The sequence below is a fragment of the Lynx canadensis genome, chromosome E1, assembly GCF_007474595.2.
Source record: "Lynx canadensis isolate LIC74 chromosome E1, mLynCan4.pri.v2, whole genome shotgun sequence".
In the NCBI taxonomy this organism is placed as follows: Eukaryota; Metazoa; Chordata; class Mammalia; order Carnivora; family Felidae; genus Lynx; species Lynx canadensis.
This window is the reverse complement of record NC_044316.2, coordinates 42210992-42227441: the sequence shown is the minus strand read 5'-3', so window position 1 is coordinate 42227441 and position 16450 is coordinate 42210992. Positions and strand designations below refer to the sequence as shown.

Here is a 16450-nt window from a genome sequence, read left to right as displayed (position 1 = left end):
GGAGAAAGCAGGAACGTGGGATGCCTGTGTTCCGAGGGGAGGAGTCCAACAGTCTGCTAGGAATGGGGCTAGGCAGGAAACTGTAACCGGAGGTTGCTTCTGGAGGCTGTGGAGGAACTGGGTTTGTTCTTTGCCAAAGTCCCAGCACTTAGCGGCCGCTTGAAGCAGGAGTGCTGAGTAGGGAAGGCCTGGGTTATGGGATCTCAGAAGTGGAAAGCAGGTCAGAGGTCATCTGGTCCAGCTCTTTCTTGGCCCACTTTCCCAGAGAAAGGGCCTCCTCACCCAGTGGTCAGGGCCCCAGACCCAGCATCCAGCCCCAGGCACTGCCCACTAGTACCTCTGTCTGTGGCCGGGCAGGAGGCCCTGCCTCTGGGCACAGTGACCTCGGTGGGGTGAGAAGAGCTCTCCCCATGGCCGAGCTGTCGCCCAGCCCCTCCCCCTCAGGCTATGCCAGGGGGCGTTGCCAGGGGCAGCTTGGGCGGTGCCAGGCCGGCCCACGCCTCCATAAAGCCGTCGCTTCCCAGGAGCGGACAGAGCTGGGCCGGCATGGAGAGGAGACGGGTCACCTCAGCCGTTCGCCGCTCCTACGTCTCCTCCTCGGAGATGGCGGGGGGAGGCCTGGCCTCCGGCCGCCGTCTGGGGCCGGGCACCCGCCTCTCCCTGGCTCGGATGCCGCTTCCGCTCCCGGCCCGGGTGGACTTCTCCCTGGCCGGGGCCCTCAACACCGGCTTCAAGGAGACCCGGGCCAGTGAGCGGGCAGAGATGATGGAGCTCAATGACCGCTTCGCCAGCTACATTGAGAAGGTGCGCTTCCTGGAGCAGCAGAACAAGGCGCTGGCTGCGGAGCTGAACCAGCTGCGGGCCAAGGAGCCCACCAAGCTGGCCGACGTCTACCAGGCTGAGCTGCGGGAGCTAAGGTTTCGGCTCGACCAACTCACCGCCAACAGCGCCCGGCTCGAGGTCGAGAGAGACAATCTGGCGCAGGACCTGGGCACCCTGAGGCAGAAGTGAGGAGCGGGTCCAGGGAGAGGGACCACATGAACAGGGAAGATGCCCCCCGCCAGCTCCAGCAGGAGTGACTGCGGGCCAGCCGGGTCTCGGGCAGGGGGCTCTGCCTTCATGCTCCTCGGCCCCTCTGTTGCCCCACCTCTGGGAGGCGAGGGCTGTCCTCGCTCCCCAAGATGACCGGAGGGCCCTGGGAGGGGGGCCTAGAGTCTCAGGGACCTGATTCCCAAAGACCTCTTTGCACCTCCCCACTGGGTGGGGAAAGACCCACCCAAAGACCCCTTTGCACCTACCTCCCCACTGGGTGCACTCTCAGCACCTCCCCACTGGGGCAAGCTCTGTGGGAAGAGTCAGGGACCCCACAGGCAGGGTCTCTGAACTTCATTCACGGCAGGGCCTGATGGCCTTGTGGAGCCCAGGTCCGTACAGAGGAGGAACAGGAAGAAAAGACTGGTGCGCCCTAGGGGGACTGGGCTCTGGGGGAAAGGAGGTGAGGGAGAGAGCAGGCAGGCCTGGCTTCAGAACACAGGTGATGCTGCCTGTCACCTGCTTATGACCCTGGTCAGGCCACTTCAGCTTGCAGAGCTGTGAAGCAGAGATTCTAATAAAACTCATTTCCAAAAGTCAGAGGAAACCCCAGGGACACGGTGTTTTGCTGAGCTGGCAGGGCATGCGTGTGTGCCCTCAAGTGCAGGAGGATGAGTGTGTTTGTGCATGCGACAGTGAGTGTGCGCCGGCAGAGGGGCCTGTGTGAGCAGGAGCAGGTGCACCAACCTTGATAAGGCACCTCAGTAATGAGTTAAAGCAAAGGCCCTTGTCTGCTCACCCTCCTGGTCAAGGCTCTGTCTAGGACCCTCTGTCCCTCACTTCTCTTGCCATTCCACCGGTCCTGGGGGTGGGGGGAGGGGGTAGAGGGTCTCTCTGGCAGCCACCTCCAGGGAGACTGGGGCAGGGGTCCAAGATCCTCAGAAGAGCCTGGACCCAGGAATGTGTCCCCTTACCCCAGGCTCCAGGATGAAACCAACCTGAGGCTGGAGGCCGAAAACAACCTGGCCACCTATCGACAGGTCAGGGGGGTGGGAGGGGCAAGGGAGGGGGGTAAGGGTAAGGGAGGGCAGCTCACCCAAGCACAGCCCCCAAGCCCAGCCCTCCAGAGCAATGTGCTGCTCTCCCCAGCCACAGAAGGTGGGATCAGACAAGGCTGGGGAGTGGGGAAGAGGAGTCTGGGGTCCCAGCAGCCTTTTGCACCCTCCCTACTCCAGGAGGCAGATGAAGCCACCCTAGCCCGTCTGGATCTGGAGAGGAAGATTGAATCTCTGGAGGAGGAAATCCGGTTTTTGAGGAAGATCCATGAGGAGGTAAGGCCAACACAGAGGTTGAAGCCGACGGAGACAGAGAGGGTGAGATTGAGAAATACACAAAGACAGAACAAAAGTGAGAGAGAAAGAGAGACAGAGAGACAGAGAGACAGAGAGGCTGAGGGAGACAGAGACAAGAGAGCATCCTCAGCCCCTGGTAAGATTCTCACACACTCACCCCACTTGCTGAGAATTATAACAGGCCTTGTCTCTCTCATTTTTTATTTCACTACAACCCCATGAGGTAGGAACCCTTCCAGTACTATCTCCTTCTCACAGAGGAGGAGACCGAAGCCCAGAGAGGTTAAAGAACTTACTGAGGTCACACAGTCGGTCTCTCTGACATCACCCCCACTGCCACCTGTCTCCATTTAAGTGAAAGCTATTCATTTTTAAAAGACACCACTGAGCTCTGACTTCAGATTACGGATTCGGAATCCACGACTCCATGGAACCTGGAAACCCACAGGCACACTTGCAGTGCTCCTGCCTGGCCAAACCTGGGAGGACCATGAGGCCCCCAAATGACCCTCTGCCTCACCTAGCCCGTGCCATGCCACTGCCTCTAACTAGGACTGTCCCATTTCCCTTAGCCAATGTCAGGGTCCAGGGGGCAGGCAGACAAGGGCATAGCATTGTGGGGAAACCCCAGCTGCGGCCTGGGCCCAAGCCCTGGCATCCCTTCTCTCATCCTGGCCAGGAGGTGCAGGAACTTCAGGAGCAGCTGGCCCGGCAGCAGATCCATGTGGAGATGGACGTAGCCAAGCCGGACCTCACGGCAGCCCTGAGAGAGATCCGCACGCAGTACGAGGCAATGGCGGCCAGCAACATGCATGAGGCAGAGGAGTGGTATCGGTCCAAGGTAGCCCTGACTGTGGGCCAGCCTGCCTCCTCCAGGCAGCCCTCCTGGCTCCATACAAAAGAATGGGGGAATGGGGTGGAGAAGGCTGGGAGAGGATCCTCTTCGGGTGATTGACCTTCACCAGAGACGTGAGGTGGCTTCCCCAGGGCCACACAGATGTCATAACTTCCAATAAGTACTTATCATGACTGTTAATTATCATTATTACTGTTCCTGCTACTATTATTGCTAGCCAACATTGTTGTGTGCCAGGCCCTGTGCTTTGCAGGCATTATCTTACTCACTATGAAGAAGGTACTATTCTTTGACAGATGAGAGAATTGGAGTCCAGAGAAGTTAACTAATTTGCTCAAAATCACACGGTTCCTAAATGGTAGAACTGGGTGTCTAACCCTACCCATTCATTGCCCTTGGGAGCCTTCATTCTTGATGCCTCTGCTGTGTCCTGGGTTACTGAGCATTCACTGCCTGTCAGCACTGCCCAGGACACAGAGACATGTTCGACCAGGGAGATGTGATGTGCACCCAAATATGGTGTCCAGAGAGAACACTGCTGGGCAGAGTTTATATGTGGGTGGGTGGATATTGTCGAAGGGAGGGCGTTTGGGCTCGGCAAGACTGGCAGCCTAAGGACCTGAAGAGAAGAGGGAAGGGGCATTCTGAGTGCAAGAAAGCACGGAGGGGCAGTGGCCCGGGGATGCTAGTCCAGGGTCCAAGCTGAGGAGTATCAGTGGCAGAAGCCAGTGATGGTTCTGGGCAGGTCAAGGCCTGATGGAGCCATGAGAGCTTCACTCCAAGTTGAGGGGAGAGAGGGCTATTAGAACCCAGGGTTCTGCTCGCCAGAACCCCCTGTCCACAGCAGAGGAGGACAGGGTTCAGGCTCCTGGATACAGCTGCCAACCCAGGAGATTCTGGATTCTGTGGCAAATACCATCTGTTCAGTCGTCCCCTGCCCAAGCACTGTGCTCAGTGAGGGAGACCTACAGGGCGTTGTGTGCCCTCCCTCCCTGGGTCTCCGTCTATGGGAATAATCCCACCCAGAGCCAAAGTCCTGGGGGAGACCTGGACACCAAGCCTGGGGTCCTGCCCATCTCCCTGATTTCCCAGAGACCATGCCTTCCCACCCGCCCAGACGTGCACCCCAGACGTGCAGCCCAGCTGCGCCTCCGCTTAGGATCCTCTCCCCACTAGTTTGCAGACCTGACCGACGCCGCAGCCCGCAACGCTGAGCTGCTCCGCCAGGCCAAGCACGAGGCCAACGACTACCGGCGCCAGCTACAGGCCTTGACCTGCGACCTGGAGTCCTTGCGCGGCACAGTGAGCGCGGGGCCTCAGCGGGTGTGGGCAAGCCGGAGGGGGACCTGCAACCCCTGCAGCCTTGCAGCCTGGAGAGAAGGGCCAGGGGCGGGCACCAGGACTGAGGGCTGGGGCTCTGAAAAGTTACTTGGCAGGGTGGGGGCGGGCAGAGGCAGGGCAGGGGTCCTGGTTGGGATGGGTGGGGGTGGTGTGACTCTACCCCGAGGCACCAGCCCGCTCCACCCACAGAACGAGTCCTTGGAGAGGCAGATGCGGGAGCAGGATGAGCGCCACGCGCGGGAGGCGGCGAGTTACCAGGAGGCACTGACCCGGCTGGAGGAGGAGGGGCAGAGCCTCAAAGACGAGATGGCGCGGCATCTGCAGGAGTACCAGGACCTGCTGAACGTCAAGCTGGCCCTGGACATCGAGATCGCCACCTACAGGAAGCTGCTGGAGGGCGAGGAGAACCGGTGAGCCCTAGGGAGTCAATCCTCCCCGCTGCCCCTCCCTGGTCTCTCCTTGCTCCTTTCAGGGATTGCCTTATACAGCCTGCGTCCACGCCCCTCCTATCCCCGTACCCAGCACAGTGCTCGCCTAACACACAGTTATATTCCATAAATGTTTGGTGAATGAATGAATGGATTCAATTCAATCCATGAGATCCCAGGGCAAGGACTTGGGTCACCCCCCAAACTAAAAGGCTCACTCCCCACCCTCCCAATGAAGACTGAACTTCTTTTCCCTCGACTGACCTCTTTTGCCTCCTCGGAACTTTCTTCACCACTTCCTCCTCCCTTCTGCCATCTTCGGGCCTCCATTGTCCTTCCAAAAGACATGTTCCCCTCCCAGACAATACCCCAGCCCCCTGCAGACTCTTGCAGCCCCAGAGAGCATGTTGGCTGCTGGGGAAAGCCAGGGGATGGGCTGAGCCTTTCCTGGCAAGGAGAAGGGCCTCAGGCTGTCACGATAACCTTGGACCGGGACCTGACCTGGGGATGACCTTGGGCAGCCCAGTCACTCTTCTCCCTTTGCTGTCTTTCAGCATCACTATTCCCGTGCAGACCTTCTCCAACCTGCAGATCCGAGGTCAGTAGAGCAGGGCCCTGTGGGCAGGGTGTTGGATTCCCGCTTCCTGCCCCGTGTGGGCTGCTGCTCTGGCGTGGGGCCAAGGACCAGGGCAAAGGGGCCCGGGGGGCCTTCATAATTCACCACAGAGCTTCCAGCCAGAACACAGTATCCCAGGGCATTCCAGGTGGGGCCCGCAGCTGCTCCTGTCCTGCTCTGCCCTGTGTCCTGCTCCCTAACCCTGCGCCCCATCCTATAGCAGAACCGGGTGAAGGTCTCAACCTCTGTCCTATCCGCAGATCCCTGAGCAAGCTCTGCCCATCTCAGTGTTTTATGTTTATGTTTTTGTTTTTTTAACTGCTTGTCACTACAGGGGGCAAAAGCACCAAAGAAGGGGAAAGTCACAAGGTCACAAGACATCTCAAAAGGCTCACAATACAAGTTATACCAATACAGGCTCACCAGATTGTAAATGGAGCCCCGCCGGCTCTCGGTTAGCAGCCTGCCTCTCAGACACAGTGCTTTTCTCAGCTTGTGGGGGAACGAGCCTCACCAAGACCATTTTCCCTGCCCTCTCGGGCTTCTTCCTCCCAGGTTTTTCCCTAAAGGGCCAAGCTTGTGTCATTTTCCCAGCAACCTCAGTGCCCAGCCCAGGACCTGGCACAGAGTAAATGTAGGTTAAACTAGCAGAGCTGGCTGGTGTTCAAAGTGATATGTCCTCTGGTGCTCAGATGAGATGCTCTGGGGCCTCTGAACAAACGCCAGCCTCTGCCTTTCCTCTTCCCCATCACCGGGAGGCCCCTAGGGTCTTGCTGTGCCCAATGGCCAGGTTCTCTGCTTGATTCGTCTGTCCCCAAGGCTCCATGGCTCAGCTCAGTGCTGATTCAACCCAGAGGATCATTTCCCCCTGGACTGCTGCTCTCGTAGTGGATAAAGTTTTATGCTCCCTGCTCTTAATTTTAAATATTAGTGTGACATGTTACATTTTCCTCTCTGAGGGGGGGGAAATGACTTCTTACTTGTAAGTGGCCCTCAAATGATTCTTGTCTAAGAAAAAAAAAATCTTCTGCTCCAGAAATTTAGGAACACTAGATATGTGTATCCCCCAGGGCTTAGTTCAGTATCAGAAGTTTAACCAGGCAGAGTGGGTCATCGAGGTAATATTGCCAGGTGCCAAACAGTAAAGGGTCAGTAGGGCCCAGAGAATTGGCAGAGGGAAGTAGAAGAGGGGAACAGGAACGGGAAAGGGACGAGTATTGAGCACTAATAACATGCTAGTCACTTAACATACATTATTTCAGTTAAAGGACTCCTCATTCCCACCTAGAGAAGTAGACCCCATCATCCCCATTTTGCAGATTAGGAAACTGAGGCTGGAAGAGGTAAATTAACTTGCCCACAGTCTTGTGGCTGAGCTGGGACTTGAGCTCTGGCCTGCCTGATTTCAAAGCTCATGTGCTCCTTCCTTGGCACAGTGCTGGGTGGTCAGAAAGCCAGGTGCCAGGTGACGGCTTGCAGAGGGACTGAAATGCAGCCAGGCCAGGAAAGTGAGCAGAGCACTGGATGGAGCAGCCAGGCCTTGCTTAGCACCATGGGGAGTTTGGGGGTCTTCATCCCCTTTGAAAAAGCCTAGGCCCGGGGCACCTGGGTGGCTCAGTCAGTTGAGTGTCCGACTCTTGATTTCAGCTCAGGTAATGATCCCAGGGTCATGGGATCAACCTCCGCATTGGGCTCCACACTGAGCGTGGAGCCTGCCTTGCATCTCTCTCTCTCTCTCTCTCTCTCTCCCTCTCTCTCTCTCCCTCTCTCTTCCCCTCTGCCCCTCTCCCTGGCTTGTGCTCTCTCCTCCTCTCTCTAAAATAAAAATAATATTTGAGGAGTGCACCTGTTGGGATGAGCACTGGGTGTTGTATGGAAACCAATTTGACAATAAATTTCATATTAAGAAATAATAACATAAAATTAAAAAAATAATAATAATGAAGGATCCTAGGCCCTCTCTGCCTGGTTGGGATAGACTTTCATACTCAATCCTCATGATTGTGGGTTTCATAGAGAAGTTGGGGGTAGGGGAAAATGTCTAGTGACACGAGAGCCCACAGGCCTCTTGTCCCCATGTCTGCAGAAACCAGCCTGGACACCAAGTCCGTGTCAGAAGGCCACCTTAAGAGGAACATTGTGGTAAAGACCGTGGAGATGCGGGATGGAGAGGTAAGGAGGGCAGACCTGAGATTCTGGCCCCATCAGGCTCTGGCTGCCTCCAGGAATTTTCGAAGCCAGGCTTTGGAAAAAAGCCTGAACTGGCACAGAGAAGGTTCTCAATCACTCGGAAAAGCTTCCCAGGGAGGCTCTGGAAGAGGGGAAGGAACCTGGATGTAATTCAGTTCCCTATCCCTTCACTGGCAGTTCTAGGGAGCCTGGGTGCCTAGGCACTGACGGGTCTTCCCCCGTCTCACCCTGACTCAGATGCCCCCAGCACCAGGCCTGGGGGAGAGAAGAAGAAAATTAAAGTTAGCAGTTTTCACTCCCATCTTTCAGTTTCCAGCTTGATAAAAGGAACCCGCCAAAGGAAAGGGAAGAGGGGATTTGGCATAACCGCCTTGCCATCATGCCAGCAACAGTACTGGCTAATCTTACCATACCAGGCCACCATGTGCCAGGCATGGTGCTAAGTGCTTACAGGTGTTACCTCATTTCCTGACAACTGCATGGGAGAATTCTGGTTCCCAGCATAGAAAAGAAAGACCCAGGAAAGCTGGGGACTTGTCTAAGGTCACATAGCCTAGCGGTAGTGGGCCTGATGTCTGTGTGGGCCCCTAACTAATGTGCTGTGCGCTTCTCTGTCCCCTGCAGGTCATTAAGGAGTCCAAGCAGGAGCACAAGGATGTGATGTGAGGCAGGACCCCCAAGGTGGCCCCTACCCCATAGTGTGAGAGGCCTAAGCAGGAGATGGGATTGCTGTCCCCGTCTCTGATAGCTGATTTCCCCAGACCCGAGTTCCCACCCACCCCAGCTGTTCCCCTCATCCCTCGGTCTCTATGCCAGCTCGCTGCCCTAAGCTCTGTCAGTACTAGGCCTGCACCCCCTGCCCCCTGCACCCAGTAACTCCAACTAACAAGGCACTCACCCCAAAGGGTGAGCAGCTTGGGTCAGAACTAGGAGGAAGGAGAGAAGTGGGGGAAGGTAGGGGCCCCAATAAATCACCTGGATTTCCCTACTCCCCGTTGTCATGGCAACTGTTGGCGGAGCCAGAGGTCCCTGAGGGTACCTGGGAAGTGGACCTTTGAGTGTCCTCAGGCTGCTGGAGAAAAAGAGACCCTGGGACAGGAAAGGGAAATCCCCACAGAGGTTTCTTCTTCTAGACTGACCCTGAGCAGTCTGAGAGTGGGTGGGGCCATCCTGCCACCTGGAGTAATCACCGAACAGAATACCTGGCCTGCCCAGATCCCAGAAGGGCCTCCTGGGTGATGATTCAAGTGTCTCAGTCCCACTGAGCTGCCACGTGGGCACCCTGTCGGCATGCCATGGGCATGTGGGAGCTTGATTCTCAGGACTTGGGGGATCTATAGTGTAAGTGGAGAGGGAAGGGGTGCTGAGAAGGAGTAGAGGGGAGCTGCTTGACCTCTAGGTTGGGTCCAGAGAGGTCAAGCCCAGGAGTCCTCCCTCCATAATGCTGGAGGGGAGGCAGGTGGAGATGGTGGAGGCCATTGGGATGATGCTAGACATCAGAGATGGGGGTTGTGGATGGCCAGTTACACTTGGCCTCTGGGTTGTGGGAATCAAGGAAGTGACTCATCCTCTTGAAAATGCTGAAATGAGAGAGAGAGGGGCTGCTGGCCCCGGGGGCAGGGCACACCTTGTCCCAGTTCTAAAGGCTCCTTTCTTGCTGCATAATCCCTCCACCCAACCTCTAAGCCAACGCTGCTGCTGCCTCCAGACCCCAGCAAAGGCTGCTGAGTGAAGCCACTGCCACATATCTGACATTCTCCACCCTCCAGTGACCCACTGCTTTTCCCTAACCCAAGCGCCTTTTATCAAATACAAAATGTATCCCCATATTGTAGGTAGCACCCTATTTTATAATTTAGAAAATGGGAGGCATGAGCAGAGTAAAGGCTCTGGTTTGTGTTCCTGCAGTCTGGAGGTGGGGCAGTGCAGGGCAGACACTTCCACCCAGAGCACCTGCACCACTCCATGGGAAGACTGGGGTTGGGGTGGGCAGGCACAGGACTCTCTGTGTCCGGAAACAGGGCTGAGAGGGCCTGCTCCAGGGTCCCCCTCACCCCGTTAAGGCCAGAGAAGTGAGAGTCCCTCCCTTTTTCTAAGACCTGGTGCCCTTTCCCTCTCCCTCCCAGCCACCCACTGTTGCTAACCTTCAACCTTGAGGGCACCATGCAGCCTTTAGTCACTGAAGTAAATAAAGACATTTGCTATGTCCTTCCTGGGAGTGGACTCTGATCTGTTCAGGAGAGGCTGGGGGAGGGGGCAGGAAGTAGCCTTGGACAAGATTCAACTTGCTGCTTATTACTGATCATCTTGAGACCCCAAACCCCATTTGTGGCAGCAGCCACGGGACAAATCCCACCTCCAATCCTGCTCCACATGGCAGCCCTGGTGCCCGTCCCCCCTCCCCCCTCCATCCCTCTACCCCTCTTCTCACCCAGTCCCCAGTCCTGGGAAAGCCCTAACTTTGACCTTCACTTTCCTCCTGCATTTTTCCCCATTCTAGTTTTTACCTTTATTCCTAAACCTGACATTTCTACCTGCCAGTCTGGGGTCAAGGTTGAGGAGGAAGGGAAAGAGGACAGGTACTAGGCTCCCTTTTCCTCTCCCTGCTGCCCCCAATTCAACCAGTACCCACTGGGCAATCCTCGAAGGCAAGAAAATAAAGCACCTCAAACACGATGCCAACATCAAAAAGGCTGTTTGATAAATATTACGTTCACTTCTTCCTTCTCTGAGCATGATGTCAGAAGACGTGCACTCTGGCCACTTCTGTACCGGCCTCAGTCCCCTGTCTCCTACCTGCCTCAGGCTTCCCCACTTGCCAAGGAGCAGGCTGTAACTAACAGATTTATCCACACCCCCCAGCCCTTGCCACACGTTCCAGCCCAGGATGCCCACCCGGAGGCATCCGGTATCACTTAACAGACACATCTGAGCACAACTGGTCTTCAGAGCTGGGGAAGAGGGGGGTCTAGGGGGAGAAGTTGGGACAACAGCGAAATAAGTAACAGCAGCAACGACAGAGGTGAATGGCGACAAAGACTGCCGTGATGAACAGGTAGCCTATCAGGGTCAGTTCCACGGCGGAGCGAGTCTCAGGGTCCGAGAATGAGGGCCGGTAGCGGCCTTGAGACGTGACACCCAGTCGGAACCCAGCGACCTGCACCCCCTGCCGCCAGCAATAGTAGATGCCCCGGTCACTTAGCTGGGTGAAGCGGATGTGGAGATGGTTGCCGTGGTCGATGAACACCCTCATGGACCTGTTGACGCCCTTCAGGTACTGCGTTCGGTAGAGGTACTGGCGGTCCTTGTCCCAGGCCACGGCGTGCTCCGGCCGGGCCCCAGGACAGGAGATGATGAGTCCGTGGCCCAGCCTCTGCTGGTGGAACTGAATGGGCACCTGAGGCACCCAGGGCCGGCTGCCCACTTTGGACACGTAACTGAAGATGGCCATCACGCCCTGCTGGGTCGTCTTCTTCTCACAGGGCACCACGCAGCTCTGAACCAGTAGCTCGGGCGTGCGCTCCCTGGCCGTGGCCCGAAGCTTCCAGGGCACGGCCTGCGAACCACAGGACACCACATCGGGCAGCGTCTTCTGGTAGCGTGGGGAGAGATCTGGGCTCCTCAAGTAGCAGAGGCCAATGCGCCACTGCTCCCCACGGACCCCACAGCGGTCGCAGGGGGTCCACTCCCAGAAGGCGGTGAAGATGTGGAGGCTCCCACGGTGCTCGTCTGCAAAGGGCTCCTGGCCCAGGTCCTTGAAGGTGGCCACCATTCCCTCACCGCTCTGGATGTCCACATCATAGGCATAGAAGTAGTCCCCCTTGCGGGTGCCACAAAAATACAAGCCCGAGTCCTCGGGCTGGGCCCGGAAAACCAACAGGCTGAACATGCGGATGCTGAAGCGGACCAGCATGTCACTGCCCACACGCGCCTGGGTTTCCTCTGTCAGCACCCGCCCGTCGAAGTCTGTCAGCACTTTGGTGTGGCTGCTCCCTAGGTGCTTTTGATAGTACCAGACTACAGCAGACACCTCCTCAGGCTTGCAGCGGCAGGGAAGCTCAAAGCTCATGTCTGCCAGGTAGGCTGCGTTGTCAAATATCAGAAAAGCGGGGCAGGGGGTCCTCTGAAAGATGTCCTCCTTCTCCATGATTTCAAAGGCCTGGAGACTCCCCCACACCCACAGGAGCACCGTGGCGTGGGCCAGGTTCATGCCTGCAGGGGGCAATGGTCAGAGGGGGCAGGGCAAAACCAAGGCACTAAAGGTCTGGGCTTCTAGAAATCACTGCCAGGGTGAGAAAGGATTGGGCAGCCAGGAAGAGAAGCAAGAGTCTGCAGAGAAAGTGGCCAAAGGCCAGGCAATTTATTCCTAGCTGATGTACAGGATGCCCTTCTCCTGTTCCAGATAGGATGGTGAGGGAACCCCATTCTAGAACCTGGCCCTCTCCCCATTCTAGAACGCTGGCACTCACTCAAGAATGGGTCAGGGGAAACCGGAATGAGAACTGCTAGGACAGGAAAATCTCTGCCTTCCTGCTCTAGGCCCTGCCCGGGTGCTTGGTGGAAAGGTTTTCTCTTTGGTTAATCCAGGAGTTGAGGAAAACCCACCTGCCTGCACATCTGGCCAGATGTGCAGCCTAGGAGGCTGGCCAGACCTAACCTGATTGCTTGGGGCTTTCCCAGGCCCAACCTGTACAGGAATTCAGTCCCTGAGGAAAATACCTTACTTCAAAGGAGGTAGCCTTTGATTATTTGTCGATTAAATGTCCAATCATTTGTTGGGGTATTCTTGTTAAGAGCTATGGAGATGAGTGTTTGTTTACCACAGAAGATTAATGATTTTGGTTTTTCCTTTTTTTTTTTTTTTTTTTTTGAGTGGAGGCTTTAACTGGTATAGCCAGCATCTGGTTGGGCCCACACTCATCTCTCATGGCCATGGGCTAGAGGTTTGGCAGAGGAAGGGTGGGAAGCAAAACTCTTTCAAGTTCTTAGGCCCTTGACCATCCTGCTGATCTACATAGTTCAGAATACTGAGCCACCAAGGGGCTGGAAAAGTCTGGAAGATTCGATTCCTTTATTTGCTCTGAAAATTCCAAGCTGAGAAGGAAATCAGGTGTGGGCTTCTCATTACAGTCCTGCAGAGCCCCCAGGACAACAAGCAGAAAAAGCCTCCAGTGACCACTGGGGAGCTCTGGAGGCAACTGGTCCGGTCAATCCACCTGGTACACCCCCAGCAACTCTTGCAAAAGCCTTTCCTCCTCCTGGATCTCACCAGGCTGCTCCTCCAGACCCTGCTCCTCCTCCTGGCCGAGCCCCTCCTCCTCCTCTGTGGGTCTGAGAGTACTCATGGCCTGCAGCTTCTGAAACAGGCCTCTGCAGGCCTCTCTCTCCACCTGGCTCAGCAGGCTCAGGTTCAGGGTGAAGCGCCCGGTGCTGGCCAGGCTGCGCAGGATCCCTAGCACCACCAACCGGTCGGTTGGCCTCACGTGTTCGGCCAGTGCCACCAGCAGCTCCCCTAGAAGTCCGAACCCCACGTCCATCTGGAAGAGGTGACCCAGCTTTGGACCTCCGAGCTGCAGCAGGGCCTGGTAGCGCTCTGGCCCACTCCGCAGGTGTCGCCGCCAAGCACGGTAGAACTCTGCGGAGGTCTCAGGCTGGAGAAGTGTTTTCTCCTGGATCACAAGGAAGGAAAGGAAGTCCAGAGTTCGCCCAGCTGCTCTGCGACACTGAGACAGTGACAGTGAGGGAAGACTGTGGATTTTCATCTTAGCTCTAGTGTTGCTCTCTGAGCACTGGGTAGGCTGTGGTCCCTGTAGGCTTGGTTTTCAGATGAAGGAACTGGGAATGGGACAGGGAGGGAGGGTCCCAAGGAAGCCGGCCATGATTTGAGAATCTCACTTGTACCGGGATGTTCCCACTGATGAATGCGGACATAGCCCTGCTCTATGAGAGTAAGTCAGGCTTTACTCTGAGCAGGGCAGAGGGATGATGGAAACCTCAGAAAGAGAGAAAGGAATTCAAGGTGACTGTTAAGAATCTGACAGGCTGGGCCTGTCTCCCAACAGTGACACAGGATCATTATACTACCTACCGTATAACCTGGGAGCAGAACAACTCCAGTCTCATCTGGGAGTGCAAGTCAAAGGACTAGTCGTGGAGGAGACCTGCCTGGCCCACCTTTCCGACTTGTTCCACCCAGTTTAACTCACCCTCACCATCTGCTGGTTGCTTTTCTTTCTGGGATTGGAGGCAGAAATCTGCCTCTGTTGGTTTAACATGAGAAATAAGGAAGAAGTATGGGTGGTAAGGAGACAGGATTAGAGGTTTGGGCAGAGAATCCTACTGGGCTGAAGAGGCTGGGCCTCACCCACCTGGGAGATTTCAGTGGCCTCCTCCTGGGAGGTCCCTCTCTGAGTAGTGTGACAGTTCCAGGGCACAGTCCTCTTTCCTCCTATCTTGTCTTTCCGCTCCAGTGGCTTCAGATGTGATGCAAGGACAATACCCCTGTGGGCAAAAGCCAGAGACTGGAGGACGGACTTAATGCTATCTGTGGATGTGAAGTGGCTAGACTTTGCATAATAGAGACTAAACCTATCAACAAGCCAATATGACAATAATAATAGCAGCAACAATAGCTGACAGCTTTTGAGCACCTCCCATGTGCCAGGCACTGTGCTCAAAATCTTACATGTAATTATTTATTTAATCGTAACAATAGTTACTCTCTCTTACAGATGAGGGATAGAAGCTCAGAGAGGTTAAATAATGTGCACAAGATCAGATACGTAGCAGAAGGTAGGGCCAGGACTGAGCCCAGAATTGTCTGACTTCAAAACACATGCTCTTTTTTTTTTTTTTTTTTAATTTTTTTTTTTTAACGTTTATTTTATTTTTGGGACAGAGAGAGACAGAGCATGAATGGGGGAGGGGCAGAGAGAGAGGGAGACACAGAATCGGAAACAGGCTCCAGGCTCTGAGCCATCAGCCCAGAGCCTGACGCGGGGCTCGAACTCACGGACTGCGAGATCGTGACCTGGCTGAAGTCGGACGCTTAACCGACTGCGCCACCCAGGCGCCCCAAAACACATGCTCTTATCCACACTCGTCCACATAGTAACAGGAGCTGAGAAAAACAGCATTAAGCGAACCTGAACTCCTCATAGGAAGCCACCTTCTGTTCCACTGCCCGTAACTTGGCAGCATTCTCCCGTTTGTATTTCTCATCAGCAGCGAGTGCAGCCTGCAGCTCTTTCTCCAAAGCCTTGAAATCAATGATGTTGTTCCTTTCCATGATCTGTTTCCAGGAAGGCAGAGGAAATGGACATCATGGAGGGTCAATATCAGGGAGGAGGATGTGTCTGCATTCTTTGCCAGCCTACAAAAATCCCAAAGTACTCTGGATATCTTTCCACTTATCTTGTTGGATGGTGTTACAAAAACACTTAGGGCCCCTGAGTGGCTCAGTCAGTTGAGTGTCTGACTCGATTTCAGCTCAAGTCATGATCCTGCAGTCGTGCGATTGATCCTGGAGTTGGGCTCTTTGCTGAGCGTGGAGCCTGCTTGGGATTCTCTCTCTCTCTCTCTCTCTGCCCCTCTCCCCCTCACGCATGCTCTCTCTCTCTCTCTCTCTCTCTCAAAAAAATCTAATTCTCTACAGGGGGAGCGGAGTTGCAGTGAGAACTTGCTTAAGACTTGTCACGGAAAGTACAGAGTACTGACTTTCAGTTTAGAGCCCTGTCTTTAAAAAATTTTTTCTTAATGTTTATTTATTTTTGAGAAGAAGAGAGAGACAGAGTGTGAGGGGGGAGGGGTAGAGAGAAAGGGAGATATAGAATCTGAAGCAGACTCCAGGCTCCAAGCTGTCAGCTCATAGCCGGACATGGGGCTTGAACTCACAAACCACGGGATCATGACCTGAGCCAAAGTCAGACGCTTAACCCACTGAGCCACCCAGGCGCCCCTGGAGCCTTGTCTTAATTTTGTTCTCTGCCTCTAAAAATATTTTAATTTTGGTGCTTCTACTGAAGAGACATTGGGTCTCAGGATTCAGTCCCTTCACCATTCCATATGGGCTCACTCTATAGTGAGGTGCTATGACAGAGGACCTCCCACAGAAGCAGAACTACCGTTAACTATACTCTTGAGCCCAGGGATAAAATTTCACCCCTCATTAAATGTTTTTAATGGGGAATGATACTTTCCACCCAAACCAGATGGAATGACTGTGCAGGAAATGAAGCAGAAGTGGCAGAGGAAGGGGCTCTATGATCCCAGTTCCCAAATCCCTCCGTCCAGAACAGGGCTGGAGCACAGGTCCCTAGATACTTGAGCAACCTCTTCAGTTCTGCCACTGTACTTCTGCAACCTCTGCTTATGTGAGGCTGATTGATCCATTCTACAGAAAAATCCTCTACATGGGTTCTAGTCCGGGCTCTGGCATTTACTTGCTGCGACCTCTCTGAACCTCAAACTTTTGCCGCATTGTGCCAGACTTTGTGGCGGAGCCATCACCAACAGCCCTAGGGCAGGGAAGCAGGAGGTCTGGACCAACCCCTTAGCCCTTCCGCTCCACCCCAGCGTGGGTAAGCTGAACACCTAGAAGGGGTCTGGGCAGGCGAGGAACTGAACTCAGATGTCC

General features: G+C 55.1%; 3 protein-coding genes across 4 annotated transcripts; 1 reads left to right on the top strand and 2 right to left on the bottom strand.

Moving 5' to 3' along the window:
• Positions 1–546: 546 nt before the first annotated feature.
• On the top strand, positions 547–10026 carry LOC115500839 (glial fibrillary acidic protein). Of its 2 annotated transcripts, XM_030295567.1 has the most exons (10): positions 547–1007; positions 2012–2072; positions 2268–2363; positions 3064–3225; positions 4417–4542; positions 4771–4991; positions 5564–5607; positions 5960–6079; positions 7712–7797; positions 8440–10026. In XM_030295567.1, the coding sequence occupies exons 1-10, from the start codon at positions 547–549 to the stop codon at positions 8479–8481; spliced, it is 1419 nt and encodes a 472-aa protein (XP_030151427.1). In that variant the 3' UTR covers positions 8482–10026. The 2 variants fall into 2 exon arrangements, with proteins under 2 accessions (XP_030151427.1, XP_030151426.1); XM_030295566.1 differs by lacking the exon at positions 5960–6079.
• Positions 10027–10398: 372 nt separating this feature from the next.
• FAM187A (family with sequence similarity 187 member A) lies at positions 10399–12719 on the bottom strand. The gene has a single exon (XM_030295568.1). It carries the CDS (start codon positions 12023–12025, stop codon positions 10784–10786), a length of 1242 nt encoding a protein of 413 aa, XP_030151428.1. The 5' UTR covers positions 12026–12719; the 3' UTR covers positions 10399–10783.
• A 121-nt stretch (positions 12720–12840) lies between these two features.
• CCDC103 (coiled-coil domain containing 103) lies at positions 12841–15304 on the bottom strand. Its single transcript, XM_032591085.1, has 3 exons — positions 14961–15304; positions 14184–14316; positions 12841–13484 (listed from the first exon to the last, which is right to left on the bottom strand). The coding sequence occupies exons 1-3, from the start codon at positions 15101–15103 to the stop codon at positions 13023–13025; spliced, it is 738 nt and encodes a 245-aa protein (XP_032446976.1). The 5' UTR covers positions 15104–15304; the 3' UTR covers positions 12841–13022.
• Between the last annotated feature and the right edge of the window lie 1146 nt (positions 15305–16450).

Bases quoted from the DNA above. Each gene is read 5' to 3' on its own strand.
- CCDC103 (XM_032591085.1), bottom strand. From the start codon at position 15,103: ATGGAAAGGAACAACATCATTGATTTCAAGGCTTTGGAGAAAGAGCTG. The intron at 14,317-14,960 runs GTTCGCTTAATG...TTTTGCCCACAG, and splicing joins GCTTCCTATGAGGAGTTCAG to GGGTATTGTCCTTGCATCAC. The intron at 13,485-14,183 runs GTGGGTGAGGCC...CTTGTGATCCAG, and splicing joins AGGCCACTGAAATCTCCCAG to GAGAAAACACTTCTCCAGCC.
- FAM187A (XM_030295568.1), bottom strand. From the start codon at position 12,025: ATGAACCTGGCCCACGCCACGGTGCTCCTGTGGGTGTGGGGGAGTCTC.
- LOC115500839 (XM_030295567.1), top strand. From the start codon at position 547: ATGGAGAGGAGACGGGTCACCTCAGCCGTTCGCCGCTCCTACGTCTCC. The intron at 1,008-2,011 runs GTGAGGAGCGGG...CCCTTACCCCAG, and splicing joins CTGGGCACCCTGAGGCAGAA to GCTCCAGGATGAAACCAACC. The intron at 6,080-7,711 runs GTTAGCAGCCTG...CCATGTCTGCAG, and splicing joins TGGAGCCCCGCCGGCTCTCG to AAACCAGCCTGGACACCAAG.